Source organism: Lissotriton helveticus, chromosome 8 (genome assembly GCF_964261635.1).
Source record: "Lissotriton helveticus chromosome 8, aLisHel1.1, whole genome shotgun sequence".
Taxonomy (NCBI): Eukaryota; Metazoa; Chordata; class Amphibia; order Caudata; family Salamandridae; genus Lissotriton; species Lissotriton helveticus.
The window spans coordinates 384,575,332-384,594,080 of NC_136069.1; the positions used below are offsets into that span (position 1 = coordinate 384,575,332).

Genomic DNA, 18,749 nt, shown 5'->3' on the forward strand with positions numbered 1-18,749 from the left:
AAATCACAGACCTCCAAAAATGCTTTGCTCCGTGTTACATGCTCCCAAGACAAATTAACAGGGAGTGAATTGCCCGCGCTGTGTTATAATATCTCTCCCTGGGGTCATAAGCAGCAGAGCACGACTTGGTTACCGTGTGCATTTGCCGATAGTGATGTCCTTATGTGCAATACGACACTCGTTCATGTAAACTCTGACGAAGTGTAAAACTCTCCAAAGGTGCACATATTATCAAACGAATCTCATGTTTAAAGAGAATGTCCCATTTACAGCGCTCGATTCAAATGTCTCAAAACACTAGTTTAAAGAAACGAAGTATCACGCCAGTACTCTTTTCAATGTCTATGATGTCGAGCTTGATCTGGCACTCATAATCCTTAGGGCGACCGATTTCAGGGTCACTGGTGGGGTCTCCTAGTGCCAGTTAGCTCAAACACACACATACGTAGAAACTCTTTTACCTTGTTTTTTTAAATCTTCCGTTTCTGTCCTGTTCTCTTTGATTTTCTCTTCATCAGATCAACATTCTTTTCTCCTTGTAGGTTCTTCAGCTTGCTTGTAGGTAGTTTCCTGCACACTTCTCTCCAAAATGTCGCCAAAAATGTTGTAAAAAAGGATAGGTAGTCCATATACTTTCGTGATGCTCCTTTATTCAGGTTAGATGGTAAGTCAGTTATATAAAGGAGAGACCCCACCAGGAGCAGCCTCCTGCCACTCAGCCCTCATTCAACTGCCAGACATCCACACAGAACATTCTAACAGGCTCTTGCATCATACATTCTATGCTGGGCAGCAGGGACAAGTACCACAAAGGGATTTGCTTGCAGTGAAATAAATCTTTCCTTTCTAGACACTCGAGTACAGTGGCGAATGTTTTGTGTTGTAAATTAAACAAAGCATTTGCACTTTAAAAGTAGAAATTGATTATTTCATTATCTTGTGAAGGAGAGAGTCATTTGCGGAGCTGCACTGACATCACTCAGTGCCGCGTTGGTATTGGTTGAGACAGCGGGTGCGTAGCTGAGATAGCATTGTAAAGGAGGGGTGAGTACAGGAGCGTGGGAACTCGTCTCACAAGAAAAGCTGCGCACTCATTGGTTGGAATTATTTGAAACTGCAGCATTGGTTGGCTGCAGAGAAATAAAAGATGTATTACTATTGGAGGTATTTGGTAAACAGAAATTAGTATTTCCGGATAAGTTAAAACTGTGAAAAGTATATGTGGTATCCAAGTCATCCAGAGATTCGACCTGATCCAAGATACCAGGGGTTTGCTAGAGATCAGGGGATAAGAGGTAGACCTCGCAGTATGTACGGAAGCAAGAGAAAAATGACACTCGTAGACAGAGTTAAGAATTACTTCAAGAAAAACAAGCTCATTAAAACTAGAGGAGGAGTTATCATTCCACCACCAAACACTCCCGCATCCTTTATGTTGTTAGATAGAGGTTACCACGCTTGTGTATGGTTAGAGAACTGGGTGGAATATACTAAAAATTATGGAATTTTAGCATTTCCCTTAGAAGGTACATTTAATGGAAGAATTGTGTTCAACCTGAGGACCCGCATGAATGATTTACATCCCAGACCTAGATTAACGCAATATGAGGCTTTAGAGGAATGGGAAATAGAGGCTTTTGAGCGAGACAGACCCAGATTTTGACAAAGGGTTAAGTAAATTCTATCCAAAGATACAGAAAGAATCCCAAAATAAAAGAATGAAACAATGGAGACAGAACGTGTTAGTAGAAGGGCTAAACCCTGTATTAACACTAGGAGAACCCACAGGAGGTAAGAGGACAGAGAAAACAAAACATTTAATGACCAGTGGTGATTCAGACGATGATTATCTGGAGGATTTGTTAATGAAGAATCCACCACCTTATAATGAGGAACCCAGGTCCCTAAGTACGAGGAACCCATTTTTGAAGCCGAACTATAATGAAGGACCAAGTATGGTAAATCCAAGTGCTCCGAGTTTAAACCCACCCTTGATTCCGCAGATAGTACATGAAACCTCCATGGAAAAGGTACTACAGGACAGAGAACGAGAGGCTTTAGTCAAACAGAGAACTGAATTAATCCAGAAAATCTCCCAATTAAACACCAGTCCTGAGGCACTGACAATTCCAGTAACTATTGGCCCGGTTGTTCCTTTGTACGGGGATAAGCAGGCTAGTCCAAAAGCTCCAGTTATAACTACATCCGTAGTACAGCCAAGGAAAGAGTCCATGGTAATAGATGACCAGGAAGTGAATGTGAATCTGTAATTTCCTTAATGGACTTACCAATAAGGGAACCAGAAGGCAGTTCAATGAGAAAGAACACTACTTTAAGTTCAAGAGAAGTCCAGATAGAGTCATCTTCTGGTACCAGAAGTGCCACGGTAGTGACTCCTGAAGAAATAGACCGATGGACCCAAGAACTAGAAAGACCAAATCCCCAGCCAAAGCCATTAGATATATATAAACTAAGAATAGAATTGGAGGAACTAATGGCTGGGAATGTGGGATTGGACAGACTGAACAGCCTTAGTGAAGATGAATAATTATTCATTTGCAAAAGTATCACCCGTAATACCAGAGTGTACCATGAGAAATTAATGGACACCGCAGCTAGCATGGGAATAGACATTGGAAAATCTAAAGTGTTGCAAAAACCCTACCGAACAGAATTTTCAGACAAAGATTTAGAAAACATGAATGTGTCAGGGAAAAAGGGGCAGATAAGAGAATTACTAAACCTGTTACAAAAATGGGGAGAGTTAGAAAAATCGAAAGCCAGGTGGGCAAAGAAAAAAGAAGAAATTAGATCCAAACAAATGACTTCTGAATATGAATTAAAAGAAGCTGAAAAGGCGGAAAAATTATATCCTATGCGAGAAGTGCCAGGTGGAGGATATGTGCATGTTCCATGGTCCCGTCAGGATATTGTATCATTTACGAATGATTTCCCCAAACTGCGAGAAAAACCTGTAGAATGGTACAGGCAGGTAGAACGATTCGTGAAAGTCTCAAAATGCCTTCTGAAAGACCTGGATGGATTCTTTGGCATTGTAGTTCCCGTAGATTTGTGGGCAGAATGTAAAATTGATGTTGATTGGCCAAGTGAAGAATACCCCAGAGACCCAAAGACTGGGGCACCTTCCGAGGACGTTATGAAAAAATATCATCAGGTGATGTTGTACCTGAAATGAAAGGTGCCTGCAAAGGAGACTGATTGGACTCGAATAGATAGAACTACTCAGAATCAAGATGAAACTGTACATTCATACTATGAACGTCTGTTACAGGTGTTCAAGACGTACAGTGGCCTGGACAATATCGAAATGAAAGACATGCCCCACTTCATATATCGATTCGTGTTAGGGTTAAGGCCTGAGATCTCACAGTGGATCAAAGACAATAAAATCTGTTGGCAAGCTAAGTCAATTGATGAGGTCCTAAAATATGCTAAGTACTGTGAAGATGAGTTGGAAAATAAACGAAAAGAGTTGAAGGAAAAGGTCATGTGGGCACAGGTAAAATTAGCAGAGCACCAGGAACAGCAGTTAAACCAACTTACTAGTAACCAGAATCAGGGAACTGGCAGTAGGGGAAAGCCAAGGGGAAAAATGAGCAGAGAAGAGGCGAGAAAGAAGTTCCCCTGCCACGGGTGCGGAAAGTTGGGACACTGGAAGGACGAGTGTAAGGCGGTGCAGAATGGTAATGTGCAAATTAATGATTTAAATCCACAGACGCAGAACGAGGTACCACGGAAGACCCAGCAGCAGGTAAAGCAGAATCAGTTGCCTCGTGCACCTAGGCCAAATTATAGGAGCAAAACATACCAAGGTGAAGACACCACAATTTGGGAAGGAAGGGAGAATAGAGATGCAGCAACTTCACAATTTCTGTTAAATGACACATTCCTCTGTGACGAACCTTACTAACGGTGCCTGAGGGGGGAGGACGAGGAGTGTGTGCTTAGCACCTCCTTGCCGGTGGACCAGTCAGGGCCATACATTGAAGGAAAGGTTGAAGGAAATGATGTCACCTTTCTGTTGGACACTGGTGCTACCCGTTCTACTGTTAGAACAGTGGACGTTCCAAACCTACCCCTCTCGGGAGAAGCAATCCAAGTAGTGGGTGTTTCTAATACACAAATTAGTACCCCAGTTACAGAACCATGGAAGTCAGAATAGGTAATTTTAAAGAAATGCATAGATTTGTTGTCTGCGACTCAAGTCTGGCGAACCTGTTAGGACGAGATTTGTTGTGCAAAATGAACAGTACCATCTTTTGCACTCCAAATGGCATTGAAATTCAAACCCCAGATGAAGACGGAATTTACAAATTGATGTTAGCTAGACCAGAGACAGAAATTAAAAGACTGACAATACAAGACATACCAGAAGAACTCCAACAGACAGTAAAACCAGAAGTATGGGATTTTACTGGGAAAGACGTAGGATTGATGGCAAATGTTGACCCAATTAAAATAGTCATAAAGGAAGATGCAGTCTACCCAAATACCCGACAGTATAAAATGAGTGCAGAAGTGAGAGCAGGGGTTGCTATTGAAATAAACCGGTTGCTGGAAGCAGGCATTTTGCAGGAAGTGTTGAGCAGTCCTTGTAACTCTCCCATAATTGGCATAAAGAAACCAAGTGGTAAGTAGAGGGTCATACAGGACCTGCGCAAGGTTAATAAAATTGTTGTTCCTTGCTGTCCTGTCGTGCCAAATCCTGCAGTGATTTTATACCAAATACCATGGAATGCTGGATGGTTTACCATCATTGACTTATGTCATGCATTCTTTTTGATTCCATTGCATCCAGACAGCAAATATATTTTCTCATTTGAATTTAACAGTCATGTCTACGTCTGGAATCGTATTCTTCAGGGGTACACGGAAAGTCCTTCAATTTTTAATCAAATTTTGAAAAAATGCCTTGAATCTTTGGTATTGCCCGGAAAATCAGTCCTGGTGCAATACATAGACGACCTCTTGGTGGCATCTAAAAGCCGGAAAGACTGTGTTGTTGACACCATTGCCTTACTGAATCATTTAGGTGAAGGAGGACATAAAGTGTCGCCAAAGAAACTACAATTCTGTACCACATCAGTAAAATATCTGGGGCACCAGATAGAGAGAGGTATCAGGAAAGTTACCACAGAAAGAATCAGAATAATTCGAAACATGGAGCTGCCCAACACCCAGAAAGAAATCAGAATGTTTCTTGGAGTTGTAGGATACTGTAGGCAGTGGATTGTGGGATTTGCAGTCCTAGCAAGACCATTGATAGAAATGACAAAGACAGGAGCAAAGGACCCAGTGGAGTGGGATGACGAAAGCATGACTGCTTTTATGAAATTACGAGAATGTCTGTGTACAGCTCCTGCATTAGGAATGCCTGACTACTCAAAAGAGTTTGCACTGTTTTGTGACACACTGGACAATTGTGCACTTTCAGTCCTGACCCAAATTCATGGCTTAACAAGACGTCCAGTGGCATACTTTTCTTCCACATTGGACCCAGTGGCAGCTGGATTACCCGGATGCCTGAAAGCAGTAGCTGCAACCTGCATGAGTCTTGAACAGAGTGAATCCATTGTTATGGGACACTCTGTAACTGTGTATGTTCCACATGCAGTTGTAATTTTGCTGACAAGAACAAAAACCCAGTATCTCACACCTAGTCGGCTGACTAAGTATGAGAGAATCCTTGTAGGTGCAGGAAATGTGTCCATTGCCAGATGTAATATTCTGAATCCAGCTCCCCTACTACCATATTCACTCTCAGCAGAAGTAAAGGGAGAAGTTGACCATGACTGTATTGATCTGACCGTGTATAGTACTAAACCACGCCCAGACATAAAAGAAGAGCCCTTAACTGATGCAGATTATGAGCTGTTTGTAGATGGCTCATGCATGAGACATGAGGAAGGAGGCCTAAGCGCTGCTTACTCGGTGTGTACTTTGGGAGGTCCAGTTGAAGCATCCTATTTACATGGAGTCAAGTCTGCACAAGTAGCTGAATTGGTTGCATTGGCAAGAGTCTGTAAATTTGGGAAAAAACTTGAAAATAACCTTATACACTGATAGTCAGTATGGTTATGGTGTTGTGCATGACTTTGGCCAATTATGATGCAAAGGGAGTTCCTGACTTCTTCAGGTACTCCTATCAGAAATGGAAATTACGTGCAAGACTTACTGGATGCAATTCAATTACCAAAAGAATTGGCTGTGGTCAAGTGTGCTGCTCACAAATCTGGCAATGACAAAGTGACAGAAGGTAATCGATATGCTGACCAGTTAGCCCAACATTGTGCAAAATATAAAATGGCTATTAATAAAAAGTTTGGGGAAACGGAAACAGCTGCCAACTTATGATGCTAGAAGGAATAAACACATGGGAAGAAGTGAGAGATTTACAAGACGCAGCGGAGCTAAAGGAAAAGGAAAATTGGAGGAAATTTGGTTGTCAGAGAAGGGATGAAGATGGTGTCATTGGTTACCTTGATGGGATGCCTGTGTTGCCAGACTGTCTGCTTGCTCCTATGGCTAGGCTGATACATGGAGACACACATTTGGGAAGAGATGCTATGATACGCATAGTTAGACAGGCATGGTTCAATTCGAAATTCAGAAACATAGCAGAGGCACTCTGCCAGGGGTGTCTGGTTTGTCAGCAATTTAACTCAGGAAAGAAAACTGTAGTGTTGCCAGGAAAGATTGGAAAGGCAGAGGGCCCTTTCTATACGATTACAACTTGACTTCATTCAATTACCCCCTTGTCGAGGAATGACATACATACTTGTCATTGTCTGCCTGTTCTAAAAATGGGTGGAAGCTTACCCTGCCGCAGGAATGATAGCATCACTGTAGCTAAATTGTTACTCAGGGAACTTATACCTCGGTACGGATTTCCGGTTACAATTGAATCAGACAGAGGGAAGCATTTCCATAGTGAAGTGATAAGACAAATTTGTGAAGCATTCAAAATCACGCAAAAACTGCACTGTGCATATCACCCAGAGGCTTCTGGAGTGGTAGAACAACTGAATGGCACTATCAAATCGAGATTGGGAAAGATGTGTGAATCCACTCAAATGGAATGGCCAGATGCTTTGCCACTTGTTTTAATGGGACTCAGAAGTATTCCAGAGCGGAACACAGGCTTGAGTCCCCATGAGATATTGATGGGAAGAGCAATGCGGCAAGCATGGGTACCAGGATACAAACTGATAAGCATATCTGATGATTTGGTACTAGAATACTGCAAAGAACTGGCTGGCCAAGTGCGTTCTATCTCTCACCAGGTTGGGGAAGACACTGTCGCCAAACCAACAACTCCAGCACATGACCTGATCCCAGGTGATTGGGTCGTAATAAAGAAACATACTCGGAAAAGTTGCCTTGCTCCAGGGTGGGGAAAACCACGACAAGTAATCCTGGTTACCACAACAGCTGTGAAATGTGCAGGAGTACAACGGTGGATCCATGCCAGTCATACGAAGAAAGTGACTGAACCTGAAGAAACTGAGGCTGAAGGTTGTGCAGCTGAAGGGTCTCAAGAGCTTGATCCAGAAGTAGCTGAGGAGGAAAACAACCGAGCTCCAGTCAAGATGATTGGGTCCCGGTAATCGACCTGACTATAGATCCTGTGAGAACAAGAAGACAAACTGTTGCAATGATGGAAGGTCCAGAGGTGGTAGGTTTCAAGTAGGTATTTATTGTAATACAGAGTTACATAGGTATGATGTTAAAGCCAGGATAGAAAAGTAGGCCAGTAAGTATCTCTGTAAATATGCCCCACCAGGAGCTGTCCTCCTGGCAGCTCAGCCTTCAGTCACCAACTGAATCAGTTCACCCATCCAACATTCCATGACATATGCAACATTCCACACAGACAGGCTAGAGAGCAGAGGAAGAAAGAGGAAGGAGAAATCACCATACAACATCCCCCTTCTTTGCACTTGAAACAAAAACAGAAGAAGAATCATCACCATACAACATCCCCCTTCTTTGCACTTGAAACAAAAACAGAAGAAGAATCAACAAATGAGTAAAACAAGCTAAACGTAATAAACAGAAAAAGAACTACTGCCACAAAGACAGTTGAAATAAGACATGGCACGAACACCAAGTCATAAGCAATACTAAGTCAGAAGAAGAGAATGGTTAAAGGAGAGAAGAACCAAGTTAGAATAAGAAAGAAGAGATGAAGCTTGAATATAAAAGAATGAAGCTTGAATATAAGAGAATGAAGCTTGAATAAAAGAGAGCACACATCTTCTCCCTTTAATGGTAAAAGAACGAGTGAAACAGTTACAAGAAATAGAGAAAAATAGGAAATAAAGAAAAGTTAGTGAAAAGTACTTGGACACATCAACACAAACCAGTTGGCCGGACCGGAGTGGAGAATACCCAACGAACAAAAGCACTAAGAAAAGAAAAGCAAGAGAAGTACTCCCAACAGGAGAATTGACGAGAAAACTCCATTACAAAGTGAGAAAAGAGGTGAGAAAAGAAGATATATACATTTAACAGGAGTACACCCAAGCAATACAAAATCAAGAATTTAAAGTTTGCCAGTAATCTGGCATCAAGTACGCCCAAGCAATACAAAATCATTAATTCAAATTTGCCAGGAATCTGGCATCAAGTACGCCCAAACAATACAAAATCATGAATTTAAATTTGCCAGTAACCTGGCATCAACTTAAATACAGGGTTCCGTGCACTGAACCATTGCAAATGCAACACTCGAGTTTTAGATAAATCATCATTAATAATAGTGCAGGTATAAACATCGATGCATATCAATATCACATGCGAATAAAATTAAATGAATACTCATGACATGTAAGGAACAACTTACTAAACGTGCTCAAAAGTCAAACGTAAGCATTGAAATATAACACTTTCATGAAATACTCGCAGAAAATAATTCAAGAATTAAAAGCAAGTGTTCATAACATACCTTACTCAGAGAATTGTATACAATGTATAATCAACAACACAAATTTTAAAGAATTAAAAGCATGTAATACGCAATTTTCACCTAACATAAAGCATATTGAAATAAGAAGAGTCTTATACACACCTAAATAACCAAATAAATAAAAATCAAAGTGCGGTGTGATAACATTAAAAAAAATTACTATGCTAGAATAAAACTGCCAGTAAAAAGTAAAATAATAGGTGTCTTCATGTGAAAGCATAGTAAAATATGAAGATTGCAGGCAGGCAATATTAAAACACATAAACATGTACTATAAACCCCAGAAGAAATAACACTGATACCCGACTTAGTAGCCGAGTGTTAATTCACATGAGAAGAACCTGTTAAAACTAAAGCAGTGAACCCTGTGGAAATAAACCAGTAGATAGCGCACTTAGCACAACATAAAGATGTAAGAAATGACTCTTAGATAATATTCGGTCCTTCTGAAAAGTAAAAAAAACGAATTTAAAATGTTGAGAAGAAATTGTCCCGGACAAATAGCATGTCCAAAAGAAGAAATCCCACGTTGTTTTGAGAAATCCATAGAAACTGAACAGTACTCGAATCGACTTTAATGGAAGTAGATAAAAGTACCTTCAACCTTGATGCTCCAAGAAAGCTGTCATAATTACCTTCAAAACCTCGGTGCTCCGTGAAAGCGATGACAGGCAGACATGTGTTGTAAAACATCCAGGAAGCTGCAGGCACAAAATGGTGGCACGCTACGTGCGTCATACCGGGTGGCTGCAGGTACGTACTTGCATTAAACTAAACGTGCAGCAAAGAGGAGACGTCATGACGAAGAAGGCATCGTCACCGAGGAAGCATGAAGTGTGCACGAGCAACATTCAAACTGGAAAGGCTCAAGCAAATTCCAACGAACTTCAAGGTAGGACAGAACGTATTTAATTTCTTTTTTTAATAAAATGAAACATTTCAAAGGATACACAGCGAGTGAGCCAAAATAAAATAAAGTACCAACTTGCCACCTTGAAAACTGGAAAGTCAGTGCTGTGAGAAATTTGGCCAAATGCTTCACAGAGATGCTCCAGCGCTGAATGTTCAGAAAATACAGACAGAAATGCTCTGTGACCATGAGCTTCAATAACGAGGGCAGAACTCATTGAAAATCTTGGTTCAGGTACACTGGTACATACTAGAATAGGCACGCTTCTTGACCAGATAGTGCGTGAACGTGTGGCGTTGGCAGACTTGATAGATAAATGTCAGGCAGTGTGTGAAAGTGATGATGCCAGACTCACCACAGAGAACGCAGACACTTGCAGGCATAGCAAAACTGTAGGTAAACTGTAGGTAAAAATATATTGAAGACTCTGCTCTGATAAAAATACTTATCAAATTGGCACTTGACTCAAACAATTGGAGAAAACAAAATGTTTAAGTTGTAAAAAGTCACTGACTCTAATATATACCACACAGAGAAAGCAGAAGGGTGATCAGGCCGACTGTAACTCTATGAAAAATATGATTGAAGAGACAGGACATTGAATAAAAGGGCACTTGATGAGAAGGAGATCATAACACACAGCAGTCACTAGATGAATAGCGTAGTGAAGCCAAGGCAGAGGAGAATATCTAAGAGAACTCACCAAGCTTGTGTAGAAAATTGGCATGCCCGAGTTGAGGCTGACGGTGTCTTTGTCACTGGTGGGGCTGGGGCTGCCAACGGATATTGCTGAGTAGGTACAAGCTTGGGTTCTTTGAAGCAGCTTCAGTCTTTTAAAAATATATAATTGCTGTAGAAGTAAGTCCTTTGAAATAGGATCCACGCAGGTTTTGTAAACCAAATCGTCGCCAATGTTGCAATGATGGAAGGTCCAGAGGTGGTAGGTTTCAAGTAGGTATTTATTGTAATACAGAGTTACATAGGTATGATGTTAAAGCCAGGATAGAAAAGTAGGCCAGTAAGTATCTCTGTAAATATGCCCCACCAGGAGCTGTCCCACTGGCAGCCCAGCCTTCGGTCACCAACTGAATCAGTTCACCCATCCAACATTCCATGACATATACAACATTCCACACAGACAGACTAGAGAGCAGAGGAAGAAAGAGGAAGGAGAAATCACCATACAACATCCCCCTTCTTTGCACTTGAAACAAAAACAGAAGAAGAATCATCACCATACAACACAAACGTACTTAGATAGACAGTGGGACAGTGAGGACAAGACAGGTGTAGAGGGAGATACTCAGATCATCGAAATCCAAATCAAATCTGATACTGAGGAGGTGCCAGATAGGGGAAGAATATGTAATTGACACTCCTCCAAGAACTCCTGAGGGACAGATAGAAATTAGGGCGGAGGTTCAAGCGGAAGAAAATCAAAAGTTCGAAGAGCTTGAACAGGACCATACAGGACTAGACAATTTTGTTCAGGAAGAAAAAACGAAACAAAGCAAAGCCAAATTCAGCATATACCTGAACAAGGCCAGTTTAGTGACCAGGCGGAAGAAATTGACATAAGACCTGGACCTAGTCAGTTAGGGAGAAACACAGAAGATGATCGTGAAACAAATGAGCCACAACTGAATGAAAATAAAAGAGCGTTTGAAGAAAGCCAAGACACAGTGCCAGTTAAAAGACTCAGAAGGTACCTGGATTTGTCAAGAGACTAAGACTGCGACTAAAGACAATCAACGAAGAACCCGAGCAGGTGAATGAAGTCTCAAGTCAAACTGATCCGTCTGTGATAAAAACCAGGAAAGGAGTGCCCAAATAAAAAGACTGAATAACAAGTATCAGAGTCCTGAATGGACTTATCTTGTACTGGAAGACTTTGAAAACCTGGAAATAAGTGACGAAAATGATGAAGAATTGTTTACTGACCAGACCGACGAAGAAGTGAAACCAACCTGAAAGTTGCCCCAAGCAAATCAAGCGGTGCAAAGTTACAAAGAGGGGTTGAAGCTTCTTTTGAGTCAAAATGTCTGATTCCTCTGTAAGTGGGAGACCGAGACGAGGTTGTTTAAAAACATGCTGCAAAGTATGTTTATGTAGTGTAGCAATAGAACTTATACTTTGGATAGGACTAACTATAGCTATTCCTTCTATGATGAGTAAAGACACAAACCTGTCCCTACTAATAAATTACCGAAAGACACAGAATTACAAACTAGAAATACACCACGAAGAGCTGATACACCAGAGAGAGCACTTAGCCTTAAACAAACAAAAGTAGAATTAGAAGCACCAGATGAGGAAGGATTACACTATAATAGAATTAAGAACAAAACTCATTTAAATGTATTTGCAAATCTGTTAGTACATTATGTAGAAGCAATGGAAAAAGAAGATTGCTATGTCTGCATGAGGCTGCCTACCTCAGTAGCTGAGGGTGTGACATACCACCATCTGCCACTAACCTATGGAATTTCCTGTAGTATTCTGACTAGTTTATTCTATAGAAGAGGACCTTTACAGTATTATTATTCAAACTTAGATGTGATATTTTCGGAACTTCCTGTACGAAGAAACCTGAACCCTGTACATACAACTAGGGATGTAGCAAAATACATGAGTGAATATTTTCTAACTGTAGGTAAAATAAATATAGTTGACGCACACAGAGATAACTTGACATGTTTATTACACGAAAAAGAGAAAATGTTTCTGAACATGGTAGAGAAAAGAAGAGAACGTTTCTAAAAGAAAGCAAAAGACAAGAATCAGAAAACTCCTAAATGGGCTGAACGCATGGGGAGCACCTCGAATGGTGGGGCTAATGCTGCTATGTTGCTGGATTTCGAAAAGATAGGGAAACTTTGTCTTCGAAGAGAAAGAACCAGTTATTATAACAATATATTCATAGTTTCCAGTGAATGCGAACGCAATTACAAGGTAATTGGGGGTTGGGGTTTCAAAGATGGGTCAGAACCTGCGTTTCCTGGAATTTATTATATATGTGGAAACAAGGCTTATTTCAAATTGCCTGACCATTGGTACGGGAGCTGTTACTTTGGTATTGTCTTCCCAAAGATATACCATGTGGGTAAAAACACTGGAAGCACTGAAAGAACTAATGAATTAGTACGAAGTAAAAGAGAAAGGTTTGGTGAAATAGTAGGTGATATTTTTAGTGCATTGATACCTACAGTGGGAGTGGCTCTGAATACACACAGAATTTGCAAATTGTCAACAGTAGTAGATCGGTTATCAACTGACACTGCTGGGGGTTTCCTGATGGTCAATACCGAATTGGTTGCGATCAGATCAATGGTTTTACAAAATCGACTTGCTCTTGACACATTATTGGCAAAAGAGGGCGGAGTCTGCAGAATTTTGAAAGTGCAACATTGTTGCACTTACATACCTGACAGAAGTGTTGAAATCAAAGGGTACGTGAGAAATATTACAAATTTGGAAAAAGAGCTCAAACCACTGGAGGTTGACAGTGCCTGGAAGAGACTTACTGATGGTCTCTCTGCAGTAGGTAGTTGGTTTTCTAATTTAGGTAAAAGTCTTGTGAGCAAAATACTGATGCCAATATCGGGAATAGGTTTAGTAGTGCTCATTATAATAATTAGCTGCAAATGTCGAAAACACAAAAAGAAAAATTCTGTGAATAGGCGAGGAGTGAAAAGAAATGTCGAAGAACTCGAATTAGAAGAATTGAATAATGAGATTTATAAGAAAATGAAAAATTCTCATCCTAATAAAGATGCTGAGAAAAAATTAAATAAAAGGTTTGGAGTGATTGAAATGGGTGAAATGTGAAAAGTTGGCACCTGGTTCCATTAATTGGGATGATATAAATTATCATCAAAGAGGGGATTGATGGAGCAAGGATTCGCAAATGAAGCGACTTGCTTGGACTCATGATCCTCGAATAACGTTAATAATGTAACCAACATGTTTGTTTTACTAATTGTGCATATTTTCCCTTTACACGGGGTATCCGAGTGAAGCTTGCTTATGTGTTTAATAATATTAATACGCTTGCAATCTAAAATGGCCACTGCTATGCTGGAATTTAGACTGAGCATGCGTCGGTCATACCCATGTGATGTGACGTATTCGTTGTCTTGGAGGGAAACTGTTTGCACTTGCGCAGTAGAGCTAAGATGGCTGCTTTGTGTTCTCACATGCGAGAAGCTTGCATTGCTGCTTTTTCTAAGCTGTTCGTTCTGCTTAATCTTAATGCTATAGTCTATTATAAAGTAATGGGAGTAGTGTAGAGACTCATGGTATACAGTGAAATCATTTATTCTGTGTTTTAAGACTGTTTCCTTTTACCTTTCATGTATCATAAACTTTGGGCCTGAGATACGGGAATACTCCATTTTGAAAGTCCTTTGCACGCGGGACGCTACGAAAGGAGGGTTGAATTCTCCTGTCATTGAAACCCTGCGGGATGGCAGCAACAGCCAAGATGCGCCTGGGAAGACGAACCCTAACCCAGCCCGAAGAAGCTGAACTGTACTGAAATTATTACATTGTATACAGTGTTAAATTCACCATTGTTATGTGTAAAGCATTATGTCATGAGAACCTGAAATTTAATGGGCGTATACAAAATTTAAATAAGGAGACTGAGAAAGTTCAAAATTGTGGTGGTGTGATGACCTGTCCTCCTCCTTTGACCAATCGAAATTGGGGATCCTTACACTTGCAACATTGGGGGTGGTACACTGACCTGGAAAATAGTATAACTAGCCTAGGTTTAGCTAGAGAAATTGTCCGACTTGTCCGAATAGCTGACCTGTCACTGACCCAACGCACTCAATAGCTGATCGAGAACAGAGGTGCTGCGGAGCACTCTGTCAGAAGACTCGATGACCCAATCGGGGTTCTGGGACCTGATATGCTGGCGAAGCACTTTGCTGGGGAATTCGATAACCCAATCGGGGTTCTGACTAATAACTGCAGAGAAGGTGTAGCGCAGGCGTTGCAACTGAACTGCGGGTGCTGGTCTCAACTTGGTGGTCCGGTTCTGATCTAAATCTGGTTTTCCTGTCCTGTCTTTGACCTGCACTTGCTGGCCTACTGGCGCTTGCAACTTTCGGGGTTTCTGTCCTTAACTGACCCGTGGCCAGGGTTAGTCTTCACACCGTTCTAGGTAAATATAAATCTGTGAGGGAAACACATTTGCGCCCTTTTCTTACCATTCCCTTAATCTTGCTGAAGTTATAATTGCATATGTTCCTTTTCTTTCCCCTTCCTTTGTGACAAAGTACTAAGTCGTGAATTTCACTTTTATTAGCCTGTTCCATTTTTTCCCCTACCTTATAGTTGGATGTTAAGTATCTGTTTATGAATAAATAGATGATTCTTTTCTTTACCCTCCCTTTACTTGAAAACTGAAGTGATTACTTTGAATTATTAGTGTGGTCCATTTTCTTACCTTCCCCATAGTTACATGGTAAATTCAGTTACGTCAGTATAATTGTGTTCCCTCTTCTACCCACCCTCTTGAAAGCGATTAAACTGTGGCTTATAGCATGTCCCTTATTTTTCCCGTCCTTTAGAAAATACCATTTCAAGTCTGATTTCTATAAATTCATTTCAGTATGTTCCTTGTTCTTACCTTCCCTTTAGAATTCTAAATGGTTGGCATAATATATCTTTTGCATGGTTATACACTTTTAATGATTCTGATTATTGATAGCTTGCTTGCTGTAAACCTTTGGCTCATGACTTTTGATGAAGGTTAGATAAAGGTTTTCAAAACTTCCCGAGTCTGTGGTCATTATATAAGTGCAAATGTTATTTGGGTTGTTGTCTGCCTTTCTTTGCAACTAACTTCCTGATCCATTGTGATCATAGGTACCAGTGACAAGGAAACCCTAATATCTGATAGTCAGTGCCCAGGTTACCTAACCTTTATAAAATTAAATTGGATGTGGGCCCAGGTGACAATTTGGTAAAATTGTAGGCGGGTGACCTGCGCGCTCTATCAATAGAATTGAAAATTCTTTGTCGCGTTAGCTAGAAAAATTTTCACTGTATTCCACAGCGCGCACCTCTTGATGAGTGTTTCTCTTCAAAGGTGCATTGCTCGTGGAGAATGTTTCTCTATACACTCCAACTGCTGAATAAGCCATTCAGCAGTTGGACATAGGATGTGACAGACGTGCTCCTGTATTAATGCTGCCTACTTCAGAAGAATTAACTTCTACTTTAATTTCTACCCATCGTTTCTCATCTACATTATTTCTTCAAATCTAATGAAGTAACCATCTTTACAAATCCTTATGTGAAACATGCTTTTGCGTGGTCACCTGTATGCTATTGAAAGAAAGATCTGTTGTGAATGCCCTTCTTGGAACTTGAGCATTTATTACTGCAACTATTATTATTATTATTATTATTTTATTCGTTACCAAGGTTATTATTGTTAACTTTATCATCCTTGTAATAACTTTCTTATATGGGTATTTAGATGCTGTCTTATTTGCTGTATTGTTGTAATTATTTTCCCTGTCATATGTTTCTTTATTTGTTTGCTTGTTTTATATATTTCAATCAAAATGATTTAAAAAAAATCTTGCTCGCATCGTGCATCTATCCCGATACAATAGCCTGGAACTGGTGTTCAGGCATGGACTTCATAACCTTGCCAGCTATGAACTATTGTACTGTCTGGAAAAAATCCAATAATATAGATTTTAACTGTATGTCCGTGTCCCATCATACGTGTATAGTCATTATTCGCAAATAAAAGCATCAATTTGTGTTGCATAAGAAAACTAAAAAAATCCCATATCAAATTTGTTTGAAACAAGTCGGTAGCGCCCAGGAAACAACCTTAGGACTGTATTCGGCTGCGTTGGATCCCTCCAAAAATAACCAGACGCGGCGTCACTGCGACCTTACGGCGTAACGTCAGGACGCTTAACGTGGGGAAGTCTCATCGGCTACCGTAGTAGGATGGAGCAAGTGACAGCGCTGCTGGAGGCGGAGCCAAGCAATACTGGTGGGGTGGCTGAACACTTCCGCATCGGTGGATGTGAGCTGTTGGTTCCTGCTTCAGCTCATGTTTCCGGACTCACCTGTTCCGCCATGGGCTAGTTCTGCCATACATCCACGCCATGGAACTGTGCGATGCTCTGCAGATCCTGGCGGCGCTGGTTTCTTCTCTGCTCAGTTTGGTAAGTAGAGAAGACTGCCATTCACTTTGGACCTGACTGCACATTTTGCACGCCAGCTTGCTCGCTTTAGTTCTATTCAGTGAAACTCCGCACATTCATTATAACTCGGTTGTATTCACACTGCTTCTTGGCACTTTCAGTGCACTTGTTTGCTCCCAGATTTCATATCTGTGCAATCACTGCACAAACCGACAGCAGGGCAGCGCTTTAGAGCAGATCTGCGGTGGCATATGTAGTGAACCTATGCCTCTGTTGGGTAATTATCATCTCTCCCACTAGCAACACCAAGCACAGATATACTGAACAACCAGAACTTGCATTGCATCGTACTCTCATTCACTAAAACGTGGTAAGCACTCACGATAACGTCCCTGCTTTGTCACAACTGACCTCCCTGCATTAAAAGTGCAATGCAGGGCTCTCAGTGTGCTGGGCTTTTAATATAAACGCTCTCACAAGGCAGCGTGTTGCTTGTCACTGCCACCCTGCCACCCCTATTAAGTTAGGCAATAACCTACTGCTTTCTTACCAACAGTGCAGCGTCATTCCTCGCCAAGACACCCACGGGTGAACGAGTGCTTTTCAAAAAGGCATTGTTATTCCATCATCTACTGCTTTTGGGAAAGCTGTGGATGTAACTTGTTGACAGGTTGAAAACAACAAAAATTCCTCTGAAGACCGCAGTTCCTTGAAATGTATATTTGGAAGCTGCTGCTAGAATTAAAGACTAAGTGTGTGTGTGTGTTTAAGGTTAAAGTTGGCCACAGTGAATAAAGGCAATATATTCACGTCCTTTGTAAGTCAGTGTGTCATGTGGGCTTGAAATCGCGCATTCATTTCTGCAACCATGGATCCAAATTAATGTAATGATTTGGGGTGATGTTATTGTCCTACTAAAGCTAATGTGATCTTATTTCTGGCTATGCCATTATTGAGCTATTTAGAGAGATTGATACCTAGAAAAAAAACAATCTTTTTTTTGTCACAATAATGCACAGCCATTCTTTTTCGCACCCATTCATCCACTTTACAGTCTGCCACCTTAAGCAAGATCTACACGAATCCCTATACCTATTTTTCAATACCCTTTGTAGTGCCCACACACCCTTTTAATCTGACACACTATACTCTGCATTCACACTGAATGTTTGCACTAACTCCTGTTTAACTCCATGCACAGCAATATAGCTTCCAAATTGCCTGAACCATGTTTGACACATGTAACCATTGCAGAAGTAAAACGTAGCTCTGTCTAATGGGGTTTCGTGTAACCTCGGGATAATTCCCAACTTTGTGTCATCACCAGCACATACCCCAGTACATCTCATTGCAACAATACAAACCCTCCCTATGCTCTTTACACTGCCCCCGAGGCATTCGAATTGCACACTGCAGCTTCAAGCATAATAGGTTCACAGAAATGCACATCTGTATTCACGTTCATCTGCACTATTCTCAGACTGGGTAACATAGCACATGCACATAGTTGTTCTGAGCTTGCGAATCCCATGCCCCAGGAACGTGCTTAGTAGACATGACTAAGCTAAGAGATGTCAGTCAAATGCTGCAAAAAGGCAACTTCTTGAAATGCTCTTTGAGCTCATTAGCACTGTATTAGTACTAACATACATTAAATATTATAAACTTT

The 18,749-nt window shown here is 40.9% G+C and overlaps 1 protein-coding gene across 1 annotated transcript in view; it reads left to right on the forward strand.

The window, feature by feature from the left end:
- Positions 1-16,904: 16,904 nt before the first annotated feature.
- ALG5 (ALG5 dolichyl-phosphate beta-glucosyltransferase) overlaps positions 16,905-18,749 on the forward strand; it is a 227,600-nt gene continuing 225,755 nt past the window's right edge. The window contains exon 1 of the mRNA XM_078657186.1: positions 16,905-17,101. Within this exon, the coding sequence (XP_078513312.1) occupies positions 17,042-17,101 (60 nt within the window). The 5' untranslated portion in view covers positions 16,905-17,041. The remainder of the gene's footprint in view (positions 17,102-18,749) is intronic.